General features: G+C 40.5%; 1 protein-coding gene across 5 annotated transcripts in view; it reads right to left on the bottom strand.

Annotated features, from left to right (window-relative positions):
* NELL1 (neural EGFL like 1) overlaps window positions 1-18749 on the bottom strand; it is a 287963-nt gene that overhangs the window by 237615 nt on the left and 31599 nt on the right. For all 5 annotated transcript variants that reach the window (XM_084520793.1, XM_084520792.1, XM_084520790.1 and 2 more), the window contains exon 4: window positions 8999-9169. In XM_084520793.1, the coding sequence (XP_084376919.1) occupies window positions 8999-9169 (171 nt within the window). The remainder of the gene's footprint in view (window positions 1-8998; window positions 9170-18749) is intronic.

Here is an 18749-nt window from a genome sequence, read left to right on the forward strand (position 1 = left end):
CGAAACTTTTTTTTTTTTTTTTTTTTTTTTTTTTTTTTACCTAAGTCCTCTTTTTCATTTGCAACACCCAAGTCGCTTTATCTAGTATGGTAAGACAGATATGACTGTAAGAAGATTCAACTCCTTTCTGCACAGGTACAAAAAGTAAATTTAAAAATAAACCAGCCGCAAGCAACATTTCTACTAAACAGCTTCTTCCCCCCGCTCCCTACCCCCAAAAAGAATCGTCTGCTGAGAATTAATTGCCTTGCAAAGTACCTTGTCACAGGATCATCTCATCAACGGGTATACGTCATCACTAAATGATTTGTATATCATCATAAAATCACCTCAGCCATATTCCAGAGCCAATTTCTGTTCACGACTGAAGGTACCTACAGGCTGAGGACCGCAAGTTTTGCTTGTTAACGCTCTGCCTTTGCTTCCATGCTCCCAGCAGAGCCCTCTCGTTAGTTTTGTCTCAGCACTGTGCAGTGGCACGTGGCTCTCCCCAGAGCTGCCAGTCCTCCCCATTAGCCGCCATTTCGATAACCCCACAGAGGTCCGATTCATTCCACATTCCCCAGTCCTTACCGCAGGTTCATCAGCTAACCCTCATCTCCATTCTCCCATGGTATTTTTCAGCTGCCCATTTTAGCCTCGGTGGTTTGAAAGATAACATTACTCTCTCCCTATAATAACTAATTGGCCATGACTGAGGAAGTGCATGAAACATACAGTAAACACAGAACAAGCCATTATATTGGTTCTAAAATTAAGTTTTGATGGAAACTGCCAGGCAGACAGACAGAAAAACACTTTCCAGGGACAACATTCGGGTTTGGAGCTCATTTCTCTCAGCATCTGACATGCTCTAGAGGTGAAAGCACGGCTCGGCTGAACTCAATGTGAGTTTTCACTGCAGACTTCAACGGGGCAAGAATTTCACCCCAGGGACACCGCAGAGCACATTCTTCAGTCAAGCTTAAGGTAAGTGGCTGGTGTGACACAGAAAAGAGTCAGCTGGGGCTTAGGAATTTCTTTTAGTTGCATTAGTTGACACAGTTATTTGCTTTCATTTTTGTCCTACTGAAGGGGATGCCGCTAGAACTGCAGCACAATTATGTAACACAGCTTCTATTGATTCTTTCATTAGAGACTGGACTCAGATAGGAAAACAAGCCATAGAACTAGAAAGAGCACGTTACCTTACTGCAGTGCTGAGGATCAAGCTACCAGCTTTCACCTTGCTGCTCCTTCAAGTATCATCGCATTGATACTAAGAGCAGTTCTTCATAGCATTAAGAAACTAAAAACAGCAGCCAACATCTCGCGTTTCATTAAAAGAAAAAAAAAAAAAAAAAAAGATGACAGCTCACTAAACACTTACCCATGAAGTACTGAAACATGAGGCTGGACTGCCTGTGCCATTCTCTGTTAGCACATTTACAAAGCAGCTCTCACCTCACAGCACAGAACCAGGCACTCAGTTGCCCCCACACTCGGTGCTGAGCCCACTTGCCCTCCTTGGACTCACCAGGACCATTTAAACATACCTGGGGCCTGGACAGAGTTCTTCCACATACAGCAAAGTCTGAAAATATGCCAAGTGGCTCTGTGTGTGTGACACGAAGCGAGAGAGGACAGCGTACCACCGCTGCACCATGTCCTCGTCACCAACTCACACCCAGAGCCACGACGGCCACACACACGGCATCTCCAAGCCTTGACACCTTCCACATCCAAGCACCCCACAGCCTCAGAACAAATGTGACCTCTCCTACACCACTGCTGGTTTGCTTGGTCACCAAGTTAGTACGGCAATGGGAAATGTCAGATTTTGGCTAGCAGCAGCTGATACAAGCAGCCTCCACCTTGCTGCAGCAACATGAGAATTTTGACAAGTTTAGATTTCCAGAAACAATTACCTTTGGGGAATTCTTCCTATTTCAAATTGTCAAAGAAAGTTTCCCTAAGAACTAAAACACTTGAGAAAACTCTGGGTTGGTGTCACGGACTTGAACAGCCTCACCACTGCTTTCTCAGTCTTTCTCTCATACCCCACAGTGATCAGACACTGGATTATTTGCTGTACGGAGACTCAGATCTCAAGACAACTTCTGAAGAGTTCAGGGGGGTTCTCATCTGCAATTTGGCCCAGGTCCAATGCTTTTCATAGAAGTATTTACTGAAATTATACAGCCATTTTGCAGTTCAGCTCCAGTGTTATCCTCTGTGACTTCCAGTTGTGAACTCCAGAGTTTAGCTAATGATTTCACAAGGGAGAGTTCATTTATGTTTTGGATCTATGTTATGTTGATCTGCCTGGTTAGTGAAAGATAATCATTTTTTGTCATCTGAAAGGCAAAACCCAAAATATTTGCTTTATGTAGTTGATTCTCAAATCATGATGATCTTTCTGTCCATACGACCCCATTAGCACTCTGACAAATGAACAGAAAATAGAGTCAAGTAATAGATTTGCCCTGAAAAAAAATATCCACAGAAACAAAGCTCCACATACATTTCTCTGCATACATGTGCTAAATTTTTCAGGGACTGCTCTTGTAATTAATCACCCCCAATTTAAGAGATTATCGCTTTGATGTTAAAAATAAAGTATGTTGGACAAAGAACCAAAAACAAAGAGAGAAAATGGGATAATACACCTATTCACATGGGTTAGGAAATAACAAACTCAACTGAAGCTTGCCAGTCCTGATTCAGAATGATTTCCTCCACTGTTCTCCACCCTCTGACACACCCACAGCACATAAATATGATGAATGCAAGATGCCAATAGCAAAGCATAAACACATTATTCCTACCCTGTGGAAGTCATGAACCTGTCTGTCAACATTTTCACCACAAGCCCCAAATCTAAATGTAAAAAAGCAATTAGAAGCACTGCTAAGTCTCTATTCAGCAGCAGCTGGGTTCTGCAGCTACCAAACACTGGCTCCACCGAACTGTCAGACCCTGGGGACTGACACAAGGTCCCATTTTAGGCCCTTAACAAAACTCTGGAGTCTCTTCAATAACTGACATCAGCAGGACCTGGATAAACCCCTTCACGCAACCAAAGCAGCTGCACGCTCTGCTCCCACCAGGAGCTACAGGGAGCTATGTAAGGCCCCTCTGCTGCAGCAGAGTGCCCCGCATAGGGTAGCCAGCTGATGACACTGCTCGTACCAATTTCATGTGTTATCTTCTTCTAGGGGAGGGCAAAGGATCTAAGACAGCCGGGCACAGCCACAGATTATAATAATTTGTTTTTGTTTTCTACAGTACATTTTCAGCACTTGCATGCTCATGATCTTCTTGCCATTCTATTAATGCAGCGTACACAAATAAAAATGAATTTTTCCTGATTCATCTAGGATTTAAAAAAAATTCGTCATAGACAGAGACCAGGTTAAGAGAACATTTTTCAGTCTTCAGTCACATCCATACTACCATTCTGCTGTGTTGGCTATGTAATGAAAAACCCTGGCTTAAAAAAAAAAAACATTAAAAAAATAAAAACAAGGAAAAAAACATCTTCTCTTGAGTCACACTGAATGCATCTTGAACATTTTCTTGCAGCTTAACTACAGTAACTATAATGATACAGGCCTGACAGCAGCTGACGTGATAAGCCAGATGGAGATCTCTCTTATGCTAAAGAGTTTATTGCCTTTCTGTCAAACAAGAGGGACAATCAGTAGGTGAAAATTAACTTCCAATCAAGAATACCACAAATCAGCTGTTGGGTGCACCTGTAATGCACAATTATAGTACTCTACCTAAGTAACCAGTTCTGTGACAGTTTTTGCTACAGCATAGAGCAGAGAAGCAATCTCGGTCACAAGATCATATTCAACTGTTTTGAGAATAAATTACCTAACTCCGTAACACTACCACCTTGCCACCTCCTCTTTCAACAGCAAGTGTTTTACAGTAAGTAAAGTGGTGAATCTCCTTTAAAGTGATCGCTTTAAATGTTCTTTTATTTATTATGCTTTAATCAAAGTCACCAGAGTTTATCTAAAGAAGTTAAAAACGTCACACTGGCAGCTGGAAGATTTTATTTATAAGGACTCAGAGGTATTGGGTTCCCATAGTTTGACAACGTTGCTTTAATTTATTTATTTTTCCAATTAAAAAGTTCTCACTGCTCATGCATTTTTTAATTCCTTAATGCCCTGTTCTAACAGAAGAAACATAAAAGACGACAACAGCATGTTTTTCAGAGGAAGACTACTTCCTAGCCTGCTCCAGTTTTATAATCTATTCTCTTATACACTTACCAACTACTCCCATCAAACAGCTACAAGTATCCATCAAAACTATAGGCTGTGCTCATAATAAAATGCACTTCAGCACATATTTTTACTGGAAAGCATTTATTTTTGCAGCAAATTGCCTTCTACCTTTTATGCCTGCAGACAGAGTTCAAGGAAAGAAATACTTAAGCTCTTTGGACAGGTGCGTACCTTTGCAGCAATATGGTTGACAAGAAATAAAGCAAAAATAAAAACGAAAAGCAAGCAGCCTTCAGATCACCTCCAGAGATGAATTAGATACATTGAAAACTATTTGGAATTTATATTTCTTTAATAAATTATCAATAAATGCATTTTAATACAGTTCCCACCACCTCTTAAATTGTAGCCCCAATGCTATTCCCTCACTCTTGGGCAACGTTACACACTTTCTACAGCTGAAACTAATTCCCATCGAACTGAAAACAAATGCCAACTTAAAATAGGCCTTGACAATCTCCTGGGGCTGAAAACCTCCTGACAATGCAGCTACGCACAGCAGGATCCTTTACCTCTGCTCCCCAAAGAGAACAAATCGGGGAAGGTGCTTGACAGAGCCTATTTCACAACACAATAACCCTTTAGGACCACAGGTTATTTAAGGACCCTCTGACAGTTGCAGTAGATTAGCCTAAGCATTCACCAGAAAAGCAGCTGGTGACAACTCCCTTTTCCCTGCAGTAAGAAAGCACAGCTCCAAAGCATAACCAATGTTTCAAAACAAGAGTTGCATGCCACTAGTGGACTTAGCACTGGAGATGTAACATCAGGAAGGAAAGCAACAGCAGTGAAATTCATTTCCGTGTTGCTTTCAGCATAGGTTTTATTTGTGCATCAGTTGGACGTTCATAATGAATATAGTCTTTTCATTTTTTCTAAGCCTGATGAACCTTACCAAAATGTTATAGGTGCACATATACACCCACTGCTTATGTCAAAAGTCTGAACGATATCCCTGGCTAGAGACTACCTCCTAGATCCAATGCAAAGGCTCTCAATGTCAGTGAAAACAGAGTCCAGTGACTTTCAGTGGGTTTTTAGCCTGGATTCTCAAGCATTTTCCTGTGCCAGCAGCTCTAGGCTTGAGCATCAAACTCAGCAACAATTCTTACTCCCTGTTCATCAAAGAGCGCCAAAAGCAGCAAGTAAGGCACAGTAGGAGCTGATTTCAAAAGGACACTTTTGTACTTGTGCAGATACACCTCCTTTGATACATATGCCTCCCCCACCATGTTACGTATCATTAGAATAGAGGCAATTATACTGTTTTAAAGATGACTCTTAAAAGCACTAAAGGCTTTTACCAGTACTCAGGTAGCCTACCCTAAACTATCTAGGTGTGAAAAACAGAAATCAACTTTGAATTGAATCCAAAAGACAATCAAGTACCCAATGTCAAAGCAATTTTACAAACCAGATTAATGTGGGTGGTAAGACTGGAAGGAATAAAAGTAGATTTAACTCTCTTTACAACTTAAAAGTTTCATATGCAATGCTTTCCGACACACTGCAGTTTTCAGAAGCCAGAGGGCGGATTTGGGTATCAATGTAAATCCTGTAGCAAAATTACGTTATGTCTGGATATTTTTCCCAATGCAAATACTTCCAGTGCAATTTCACATGCAGGCTAACTTTAATAACACATTATTCACAAGTCACTTATCCAGAATAGTCTTGTATAGTATATTACTGTAGCTGAAAACAAAAGGAACAATGTGTTTATACAAATTCATGCACATTTGTAAGGATGCCAAGTTGCAACCCCCTTAAAGAAATCCCATAGGAATCCAAAGGGTGGACACAGAACTTCTAGACAGGGTCCAGCACAGAGCCATGAAGATGATGAAGGAATTGGAGCATCTGCCTTATGAGGAAAGACCAAGTACGCTGGGCCTGTTTAGCCTACTACAGAGGAGGAGATTGAGAGGGGATATTAACAACTTCTATAAGTACCTGAGGGGACAACGTAAAGATGATAAGCCAAACTCTTCTTAGTGGTGGCAAGTGATAGGACAAGGGGTTATGGGTATAAATTGAACCACGAGAGGTTTCGTCATCATATGAGAAAGAACTTGTTTTCAGTTCAGGTGACAGAGCACTGGAACAGGCTGCCCAGAGAGGCTGTGTGTCTCCTTCTCTGAAAATACTCAAAATCCACCTGAATGCAATCCTGTGTAACATGTTCTAGGTGACCCTGCTTGAGGAGGGGAGTTGAACTAGACCATCTCTGGAGGTCCCTTCCAATCTCAACCATTCTGTGATTCTCTGTGATTTTTTCATCATTTTTATCCCCCTCTTTTTTTTAAACAAGGGTGAGGAAACAGTAAGAAAGAAGTGCAGAACCCCTTTCACTAGGCAGGTAGGCTTGAAGCTAATTTTTGTTCTGATGGACTCTCCAAAAGAGAAGCAAAACCCGAATCTCTGCAGGAGGTTGGACAGGTGAATCTATTGAATGCAGTCGTGTTCGCCTTCCCTGTTACGTCTGCAAAAGCATCGCTTCTCATTAGGCATCTGCCCACAGCCTAAAAGGGTGGCATTTACATATAAATCTACAGTCCTTAACGCTGGATTCTGTGCATACTTTCAGCTGCAGTTTTCTCGACTCTAATTTTAGGAAAACTTAGGGGTTTTGTTAGTGCTCAGAAATCCGCTTCATTGGCTTGCCCTTCTTTAGACCAAGCATTTCATTTTCACATCTTTTGACATTTATTGTAGTGTCAGCCAGAAATGCCAGTACAAAAATGAAAAATATGTTGACTCCTCCTTTGAGTGCAAAGATGTAGGGAGCTAAAATAAAAAGCAAACTACAACACCAACATTCACAAAAGTCTCTAATTAACCCAACAGAAATGACACAGCTGAGTCAGGAACTTTAAAACCTTTTTTTCCTTTTTCCCCTCACCATTTAAGTTTTCACTATGATCTGTATACAAGTCTTGCTTTCAAAACTATTCCTATTACTTTATGCAGGAGTTGTCATAAACTGCCACAAATCCATGGCCAAATAGATATTTAGGTATGAAGCTATGCTGGGAACAGCCAAGGGGACACTCTTAGATCCATCAGCCCTGTTTAGGGGCTGACAGAGACGTCTATACGTATTTATCACCTCATATGACAGCACAGCTTATTCTATAATTGTATTTATCTATTGCTTCTTGTTACTGTAAAGAACATCAACCATGACACTATGCAGCTCTCTTGTTCCTGGATAGACTTCTGTACCAGACAGGCATTTTGTGTCATCTTCCTTTAACATCACATGCAAGAAGGCAGCCAGCAAAAAAAAAAAAAAAAAAGAAAAAAGAAAAAAAATCTGCTAAGCAGGTCTTCCATAACACAATTACTGTTCATCAAGATATATACTATATATATATACATACATGTATATATATATATTAAAAAAAAAAAAAAAAAACACAATAAATAAATAAAACATAGGAGATGAGGAATCTGTCCCAAAACCCAGTATGCCAATAAACAGAAAAGAAAAAGAAATTATAACCAATAAAAAAAATAATGGTAAGATAAACAAATCCGAAGACCAAGACGAAGACAATCTTTACAAATTATAAATTTCATGCCTGAATGAAATCAAAACTGCTCTAAGCATATAATTGTTTTTAGGGTATGAACAAAAAGATTTAATAGGCAACCTTCCTTGAGATTAGGTTATTACTGTCAGTAGTTAATGCAATTGCAGAAAATGGTTGTAACATTCCTTTTAAGACAGTACTTCATAACTACTTTGGACAGTTTTAAAACTTTTCCAAATGTTCCAATTATCATGTCCTGCCATAAAAGTCCCATAACTTTATTCTGCCTGCCTGAAATGAGGACTTTAGGAAGAAATATCAGCTACCATCGCCCTATCCATTTAAGTCGAACAATTCCAAAACACATACAGTAGACTGATCCTCTCACCAAATACAAAAAATATTTTCATACTTGTTTCAGTGCAGGAATATCTGAAAGTAACAGCTCATTTTCCTCACTCCTTAAGACTACTTTTGAAGGTTCCAATTTTGAGTTTTCTGAGTTCCCTCATCAACCACTAATTTAGCAAAAGCCAGTCTTCAATATGTTGTGAGATGATGTCCCAACAGGAGATTCCTGAGTCCTTGCCTTTTTATTCCTTGAAATCCTGACAATCTGCCGTCTTGTTCTTGTGCTCTTTGCAACTTTTTAAGAAAAAAAAGTTCAATGACAGAACACCCTTCCAGAAACAAGCAGCATCAGTTCTATACATGTGAAAAGAAGCTGCCAGGTTTCTTGGAACTTTCCGAGCAGGGCAGTGGGTGGAATATCAGCAAAAAGTGCACTGCTCAATTATGTAATATAAAATTAAAATGCCTCTGACACATCTATCTATTCTTCAAGTTTTCAGGTATGCTGAGTGAAGCAGTTCACAACAGAAAGACTGCACAGCAATCTATCACTCTTAAATGCAATCACAGTCAAACATAACATCAGCAAGTGCCTAAACAACAGCAATGCATTTAATACTCCCCAGTCAGCAATCAACCTTTTCCACATTTGTTCATAATCACAATGTAATGTAATATTTTAATGCTTTATTTTCCTTTTCTTATTCCATTACAGTTTGCTGCACTTTTTAAATTAAGCTTTTTTTAATCTCCTTTTGCAGTTTTAGTCTTGCCCTGTAAGTAGAGAGCATTTTTAAAAGAATTATATTACTGAAGACATTTTCTTACCTGTTGCAGTCCACGTGGAGCAGAAGGTGAGATGCACTAAGCGATACAGCAATCTTGTGCCACTGTCCATCTGCCAGCCGGTAAGGGAACACCTCTGTTCTTGACTTCCCATTAAACCTGTAGTGATATCTAATTTCATCCCGTAGTCCACTGCTCTCCAGTTCAAAATAGCTGTAGGTAAAACATGAAGAAGAATCAGCTCCATTTTTGGCCTATTTATTGTTTCTGTCGCGTTCTTCTTAGTTCACCTAGTTCCTTAAGTAAATACCACACGGAAGGTCACAATCTAAAGACATTACTCAGCATGGATTTACTAGGTCATTTTTTAAAAAGAAGTAGAGACAAGTACTACGCATTCAGCACATTATAAAAACGGCAATACCATTTACACGAAAACAGCTTATGTTCAAAACCATTTGATTGTCCTGGAAATTGAAGTCCTCTTTTTATCCACAGAACAGGTTCAATGACAAGAAAATGATCCTTATTCTATTCACCAAGACATTTTGTATGAATGCAGGATTTGTAGGCAATGCAAAAATAAAGGACTCTATGTATCATTACCAATGAACAAACAAAAAGCCATTAAGGTAAGAAAGCATCAGGTAATTGTGGAATTTGTACTCACTATTTGCAAATCTACTTAAAAAATTATTTACTTTTAGGACTCCCATACACACAATTGTGTTTAATTCATTTTCTCAATTTTATTTTTACAGCTGTAATTGTTCAGCTTTACAAGGGAACAAAGCCTCCTGGATAGATCAGGTGTCTCAACACCTGGCATTAGCAATCAAAACCTTCACACACTTGTCACGAGGGAACAGCCCTTGGACAGTACTGTCGAGTTAACAAAGTAAAGCTATTAACTGGCCTCACGCTGGCGGGAGGAGGCAGCTCTTATTCTGGGGTCAATTTTGCCCTAGTGGCAACACATTGACAGCAGAAATAGCAAAGCCTTGTCTTGGCCCTCAGATAACACAGAAAATTTACAGCATATGAAATCAAAGTGCTCATTTTTCTTGCAAAACAAAGCCCTGGATATACAAAGGTGGTTATACAGACCTTCGCTTAGAGCAGAAAAACCTCTACAATTAAGTACAGGTGTTAGGTTTTCCAGCTAGCCCCTACCCCTGTCTGCCTCTGAAGTGCCATGTTTTTCCCTACTGGACGACAGCAATTTAACATGGCAGTTGCAAAATGGATGCTTGTTTGGGGTTTAAAAAAATAAATACATACATACATATATAAAAAAACTGCAATGCAAAATAATCAATACCCAGTTGATGATTACTGTTTTCACAGACCTTAACAGCCAGTATGGACAAGTATTTCTTCACAAGGTGTGTGTACTTCAAGAATGATTCTCACCAGTGAAGCAGAGGCTATTTAGAACACAAAAACTAAGAAATTGAGATCTTTGGGAGGAACTAGGTTCTCAGATTAAACGCTAGCTGGGGACATATGCAACAGATCACAACAGACTGGGAAGGAGAACTTCAAGGCAAAGCTCAGCCCAAAGAGAAACTCAAACCCTCCTCCATCCTGACAATGCCTTGCTGTTCAGACAGCCGGAAGATTGCAAGATTTTTCACATACAACATGAGCATTATCAGGTCACATCAATTAAAGACTCAAGTGCAAATTAAAAACAGTCACAGAGAGATAAAGGCAAAACTAAAATGGAATGAAAGCAAGGCAGACATGTACAAAAACATATTCAGTACAGGGAGGAAAAAATAGGAAAGGCTGGTGTTGTGAAGGAACTAGCTGGTTTCGTACACGTAAAAGCATGAAGAAAGCAGAGAAACAGGATTTCTCTAAGCAGAAGAGCAGAATCTTGATAACCTCCACCACCTAAATACCTTTAAAATACCTAAGTTACGCTCAAAGAAATTTGGAGAGGATATTTTTATTATTTTATCTTGATATTCAGTAAAAGCTCAGTCAACATGCAGAAGATACTGGTTCTGGTGTTTTGAAAGCCAGGAAAGTACTAGGGCAAGTACCATCAGTGAAGTCATACTTAAAAAGTTACACGTTCCTTAATTGCCATCTGCTGTCAAAGCACAAATGGAAGTCATTAAAGAGAACTTCTTCTGCTCTTGTTCAGATGAGCAACACTGAGACAATAAAAAAAAAAAAAAAAAACAAAAATCAAAAAAGACCTACACAACATCTTTCTCACATCCAAAGTATTAGTATAAATACATACATTTTTACATGGCTGATCACAGAACAAGACAAGCTTCTGTCATGGGAAGCACTTGGCTTCCTGCAGTCGTTCTTCATACTGCCTTACAGCCACAGAGCTGATCATTTACTACATAATGCTTTGTTTGTTAATAGAAAAGGCAATATGCCAGCCCTGGAAAGGTCAGTCAGACACTGTACTTAATCATGTATGCTTTATCACGTGAACTATATAGGAAATTGCAAAGCAACATAGTTTCCCATCTGAGAAGCTTTAGTGTCAGTAGTTACTTCTGGACTAAAACCAGCTTGTTGCTTATGCACAGAGGTCGTTGTCAGGCTCCCGACTCATTTTATGTAAGACAGAAGTGATTAAAGCTTACTGCAATAGCCAGTGCTAACTATATATGTACACCTGCACCTGTGGCTGAATGTTACAGGACTGTATAAAACACCACATTTTACCTCTTCAGCTACGTGAAAAGAACATGACAGCAAACAAATTCTGCACCTATTTTTCATCTCCCTTCAACAAGTGCAATTCAGAAGCAGTTACTCTCAAACAAACATCAGCAAACAGCAGTCAACAAAAACACCAACAGGAGAAACTGGCTGGATAGCCCCGTTTGTAATCTCTAGTATTTAAATAGTGCAAGGCAGCATAAGCCAGCATGCCTGCATTGATTTCCTTTACATATTTATTTATTTATTTGATTTGGGGGATGAGGAGAGGGGAGATGCACAGATTCACACAGAGATCTTGACTATACAGACACACATATCACCATGTTCACGTCTTAGAAGATGTGGTTGTTTTTTCTCTGAATAAACCATATGAGTATAATTCATTTGCAAATAGCTTTCTCAATAGCAAACATCTTTTCTTTCCTCCTCCAACTAGACTCTAGAGAAAAGCTACAACATAAAGGCCACTCACTGCTGAAATAAACGTGCCTATTCTGTGTTCAAGTTCTAATCTGCAAGAAATGGAAAATGGAAGGGAAACGAGTAGCAAATCGTAAGTTCAGGCAAGCAATCATCAACCTGTGAGAAAATGATTTTTTATTTTACTCTTTAATCTATCTCAGCTTTTTGGCATGCTGTTGCACAACTTTTTGTCTACATCTTTCAATTGACAGGTAAATTGGGGGTTGGGGGGGGAGAGAATTAACAGAAGCTACCATACAAGAGAAAAGAAAATGAATTAGTCTCTAACATGCACGTCTTTTTATAGGTTCTTCCCAATATTTTACCGGGAAGAAGAAAATGCTGGAACCAATCAAGTCTGGGATCCTGAAAGGATTAAAGCATCTGGGAAAAAATCATGCTGGTCTTCCACACTTGTACTGCCTGAATAAACGCATCAGCAGCAGACAAGTGTGAACTTTCCATGTTGCTATGAGATCCGTATCAATAGCCCAAGGGAGACTGCTGAGTGTTACAATCAGTTCTGCTGCTGCATCACAACTGCATGAAGTCAGGGATGGGTCTAAGATATCTCTGTGTGTCAACTTCCTGCTATGGTTAGCCTCCCTGCTGCCTTCATTGTGACCTTTTCCAAGAGACATGTGCGACAGTCACCTATTTGTCAGCCTGTTAGCACAAAGGGATGTTTTCTTGTTTTGTTATTTCTCAGTGTTTTGTATTTTATTACTTTTGATCATGTCTGTTTAAAAAGAAACATCTGTTTTGACAGATCAAATTCTCAGAACACATGTATCAAGAAAAAACACTGTTTATGGAAGAGCAATACAGAGGAGTGTGTGACCTTGGCTGAAACTATTCCACTGCTATAATCTCCATATTTGTCAAGCATGTAGGTTACTACTGGCTTCTTTTACACAATTATACAACTCCGGTCCTTTCTCTATATCTGTCAGCAGTCCCTCTCATTCAAATCGCAACGTGTAAGAGAAAAAAGCAAAAACATGTTTCTAAATTCAGATTAATTTTATGCACTTCAAAAAGCTGGGTTATTTTAAGACTGCAGAACGTGCTTTACAGAAGGACATCATTCCACGATCAACTCAACATGCTTTGCAATTCTTCTTGACAATTTTTTCAACCCCTACGTACCTTACATAAGGGTACTGTTATAAGAAGACAATGCCTGGCTATTTTTAGGAGAAAATAATACCTGACTTACTGAAGTTTACTCCTCTTTTTTTTTTTTTCTTTCATTTTGCCACAATCATAGTGAAGATCTACCTGTGTGTTTGACAGCTCATTTCACTTCCAGATGAGAAAATAAGGCTTCAGGTTCCTAAAAGTACACCGTAAGTTGGAAACAGATGATGTGGATGCCATGACCCCAAAAAACGTAAAAGTCAGCATTGATGTTAAACAAAAACATATAAGACACCTGAAGCTGAAAGCCCGAAATCTTTTTATGAGTTGTTTTAATCCATCATCTGCATTAAAGAAACATATTCATGTATTCATCCTATTTACCAGAGCAGGGATTTTCACCTGTGACAAAAGAACATGACGTTTCATTCAAAGGCGTTACTGATCTCATGGTGTCGAAGTGGCCAAAGGAGGAGGGCTCACAGATTCCAAACAAGACACGACCCTGAGTACAACTCTGGGATACGTGTTCTTGTGAACATCTTTAGAGTGCATACAGCACTTTTTGTTCTGATCCCTATGACGCTAGCACCTATCATGAGACATTAAAACACTGCACAGTGAAGACAGGGCACCATCTGGTAAGCACAAGCCTGATTAAGTGCTTTGGTTCTAGGAACTAAGGCATGACTACTTTTTGCATTTCATTCAGGAAATTTTCCCCTTTATCACTTCCAAACATAAATAGAGCAGAGTTTTTATTCTGACTTTACAACTTCCGTCATCCCTGATCAAGTGCCAAATGAAGCCCCACAGCCTCTTTCAAGGAGCAGCACCAGCACTTGCAGCAGATGCTCTTAGAGCTACTGAACAGATGTCCCAGGGCAAGGCAGCATGCACAGATGGCATCCCTGCGATTATGTACAAACTTGGGGTTATCATCTAGTCAAAACACTTGTGCATCTGCTTAATGGGATAAGGTCACAAAAATCACAGGAGTTCAAGGATGGAGTCGCTGCTCACCTGGCACGTGATGCAGCGACACCGCAACATCAGCTCTCTCAACTGCTGGAAAAGTCACTGCCATAACAAGAATCAGGCTTGTTCAACAGTGTTATTGAACACGAGATTCAGGCAGGTTCTGTCAGTCTGGTCAAGGCACTTGTTTCCCCCTCCACCCCCCCTTTTTTTTTTTTTTTAATAGCAAAACAAATTCAAGCAAAGTTCTAAGTCCAGCCCATTTGAAGTTAACAACTAGAAATTAAATTCAGGAAGCTTCTACACCCATCTGCCTCTTTGCACGTGTTTGTGCACACAACCTTTTCATTTAATAGCATCGTGCCAAACAGAATATCAGAACATTTAATGATGTTTAGTAATCAAAATAGCTTCAGGCAAGACTGTATTTTAACATCTTTTCAGAACCACTTCTGGATGTATTCAGAAACAACAGCCAAAAATCTCTATCCATTACCACGCTGACTGCATCATTTTCCATCTACAGAGGTTTTGTGATGAATCTCAGATCATTGGCTTTTGGCTTTTTAGTGTTCCTGACCACTGAGTCTGCATGCACAGTGGTACGCACAGCACATTGTTATTTTGGTTGGGCAGCCAAGTGGCTCAGCCTGGACAACAGCAGAAAATAAACTGAGATCTTATTCTAACGCTCCCCTGGTGGAAAGCAAGTCAGGCTGACAGCAGGCACTGGCAATGCTATGCTAAATTCTGCAGGTAAACCAGCAGGCCTGTGCCCAAGACCATCACCACTGTCAATGAAGCCATACTGAGCAAAAGCAGTGCCTCGGAAGCAAGAGAGGCATCTGACTTCAAACAGAAGTAAACACTCACCTTGCAGTTGTCACTGCAGTTCTATAAGGATGCAAAAACAGAGCAAGGTACAGCTGTCAAGGCAAATATCTCTGTTGCTTCCACAGGCACTGTTTTTGTACCCCTAGTTACTAAAAAGTGACAGGATAAAGATCCCAAGCTCTGAAGCACTGTCAACCACTAGATTTTCAAGAAATGCTCTTTCACGTTCAAGTGTACAGATCTAGTCCTCTGCTACATATGCATACTCACAAACCACACAGCTACCTTCTGCAGCTGGTTTTAAATTTGGACAGACTGAGAGGCTGCATAGCAAAACCATGCATAGCAAATCTTCACTTACGTGGCATTAAAGACTTAGTGCAATGGCAGAGATTATGTACTGATATCAAAGCCTCTGAGCAAAACCAGACTGCCATCAGGTAGCACAAAAGGTATGCTGAATAGAAAAGGGATCATCTGTAACAGTGAAAGTATCTTGCTGAAAAAACGGATTAACTTTCTACAAAAGAAAACGCGAAATCCCACGTTTCACAGACAAAGACTCTGATCACCTGCAACTCCAAAGTATCACTCCTATACCAGCAAATCCAATACAAGCCAAAAGTTAAAATACTAATTTCTTTCAAATGTCCAAAAACTAAAAACACTGAAGTTCTACTTCACTGTGCTATTGTCTACCTAAACACAATTCTTTCAAACATTTGTATCCTCTTATTTCAAATACAAGGAACAAAACCCAGCCCATTAAACATCTTTCTTTTTCCATTATGATTACTCCAAGGACAATGGGAATCGCATTGCATCAGCCTACCTTGAAACACTTATCAATAACCACCCACAAGCGACATGTGCTGTAATAAACATTTTGTCTTTTGTTCTATACATCTACACGGCAGCTGGGCACGCAAGCTGAAAGGTATTAGAACACTTACAACGTTCAACGTATGTATTTGTGTACCTCCAACTAAGCATAAGTCAGACAAATACAAATTTACTTTCTTCTTTGATCAGATAAAGAAAAAAAGTGACCCCAACATCTGCTTGCCAGCTAAAACGCAGCTTGAGGTACAAAGCAGCTACTCTTTTTTGTGGCATGTGTTGTAAGGACTGTGCTTATGCATTTTTGTTTCCATTCCTCGTGCCTAAACATCGGTCTTTGCTGTGGGTGCTACCTGCCTACTGTCTGAAAGACATGGTCCCTCCCCCGTTCATTGTAAAACTAGTAGGTAGTAACACACTGCACCTGAAAACAGCACAGCATCTCAGCAGGCTTCAGAACTAGCACAGTCAGGAGGGTTGAAGAGAGTCCATTACTTGAAGGATGGTAAAATCCTAACTCCTTAGGCTGCTACAACCAAAATAAATAAATAGAAGTCCTCATGCACAGATAAACAAAACTAATAACCTGCTAAATTAAGTTCCTGCAAGAAGTGATCATGCAGCCAAATAGTGGGAGAAATTCTGATTTTGTCCCCTCACAAAAAGCAGGTGTTGATTTTGCAGTAAAGGAGGCAGCCTAGTGTAACCACCCCGCAAGGGATGGCCTTGCTCACTTGCACGCTTTTTCCTACCTTATACTTTGCACCAGATTTAGCCACTCAGTTGCACTAAGGGCAGGTCAACCCGAGGAGCTAATCTGACAGCAAAGAAACCCGACAAGAACAACAACAAAGAATTACTTCTTCACATAACACTGCTCCAGAACCAGGTCACTTAGCACTCTCACAATCACTGTGTCTGTAGCAGGGAATGCAATCCACAGTGGCACTCTGTGGGTTACTCAAGTGGTCCTTGAAGGGCTCATCACCTAAAATGCCTGGACTGAGGGTTATTTTCCCCAGCGCTCCAGTGGACCATCTGCAGTCCACAAAGTATTTGTATCTATGGGCTTTTTAAGTAGGAATTGCCAATTTTTCTATGGCTAACTGCAGTACTCCAAGGCAGCATTAGCTGAAGGGTCACTGTGGGTATGCAGAAGCCTGGAGGTGCCAGCGTGACCAGAAAGCCCCCGGCAGAGCTGTAAGCAAAGCCCAGCACAACCCTGCTCAGTCCCTCCCCAGCGCCCACCGCTGTGGCAAGAACTCAGCTCAGGGGATCCCCAGATCCACAATCCTTAAATACCAGATTTTAATGAAACAAAAGAGAATAGCATAGCCTTTTAAACTAATGAAATCTGCCACTTGAGAGTCAAACTAAAATATTTGAAAACAAATTATCCTGTCTAATTGCTGTGTGCTTACAAGGAAGGTTCTTCCCTCTGATCTTGCTCTGAAATTCAGCAGCTTTCCAGTGATTTTTTGTATTACGGGAAGTGCCATACGTTTGTTAGGCTCCCAGCAAAAGCCTTGCCCTTTCCACTGCCTTAAGGCCCAGCAACACAGCTGCTCACAGCTCCCCTCAGGATGCCCCCAGCCTCTGCCTGCCCCACACCACCTTCCCACCTCCCCTCTCTCTCCCCAGTGCCACCAGGGCACTGGCAGCTTGCAGGTTGAGTCCTTCGGGCAGGCACCGTGACCCTCTCCTGTCCACGGGGCAGTGCCTGCTTAGCATCCAACTAAGAAAGTGATCCTCTATGAGCAAAGTCGTGTGAATATCTAAGCCTCTTGTTAACTAGGAAAGTTACAGTCTCAGCGAGCAGCCAAAATTCAGAGGACACAGTTTGCAGAAAGTTGCCTTCAGCCTAAATTAGAGGCATTTCAGTGCCTTGCCTCTATCAGAGGATCATAAAACAAGCAAACAAAATAACTCGGCATGTTGGAGAAGACTCCAAGGGGACCTACACATCCTGCTCCTGGCTGACCACAACATTTCTGCACTGTCCAAATCCAATTTTAAAGAGTTTCCAACTATCAGCCATTCTGCTTCAATTGCTAACAAGGTCCAAACAATGTGCTTCAACAGCTGGTTATCAGCAGCATGTTAATGCTTCGGAGAGACAACAATTGCCATCCTAGGGTACATAAAACACCTGCTCTCAGCAGGGAGCCACAAGATGGAAGGTAGCTCCTCAAGCAGTAACTCCTTCACACCACTGAAATCAGTGGAATCAGTGGAACGTGGACAGAATATAACTTTTCTGCTTCACTTCTCTCTTTTGCACACTTGAACCCAGAGGACAGAAGCAGGAGGGCACAATTCTCTAAAATGCTTTTGGGGAAAAAAAAAATCTGGAAGAAAACAAACTCACCTGCTTATGTCTCTCTGGGAGGCAGGGGGGAAACTGTGTAGGTGCCTCTCATATTTCACATTACCTAGTTCAGAGGGACAGAAGCAAAGCTGGATCTTTACATTCTCTAATCATCTTGCCAATTTAGCAATTCTACATATGAATATTGATGAAGATATGACCGTTATCCTAAAAGATAAAGTAAAATGGAAACATTTGCCAAGTTTTTCCTTCCCCTTGTTTTGAATACTGGCCATCTCAGAATCCACTATGCTTATACACATCTTGCAGAGATTGATCTAAAATGCAGCATGGAGTACATCCAGTCTTTCAGGCTTACAACTGGGGTCAGAAGTCACTTGCTCAGGTTTCTTTCCATTAATTAGATTTCAGTGTTTAACTAGCTTGTTACCCATTTATGTTTTAAATCTAACATCATGTAAGACTGAAAGGCCCAGTAGCCTTCCAATTGTCATTTGTGAATGTAGAGCT

Source organism: Aythya ferina (assembly GCF_964211825.1).
Source record: "Aythya ferina genome assembly, chromosome: 5".
Taxonomy (NCBI): Eukaryota; Metazoa; Chordata; class Aves; order Anseriformes; family Anatidae; genus Aythya; species Aythya ferina.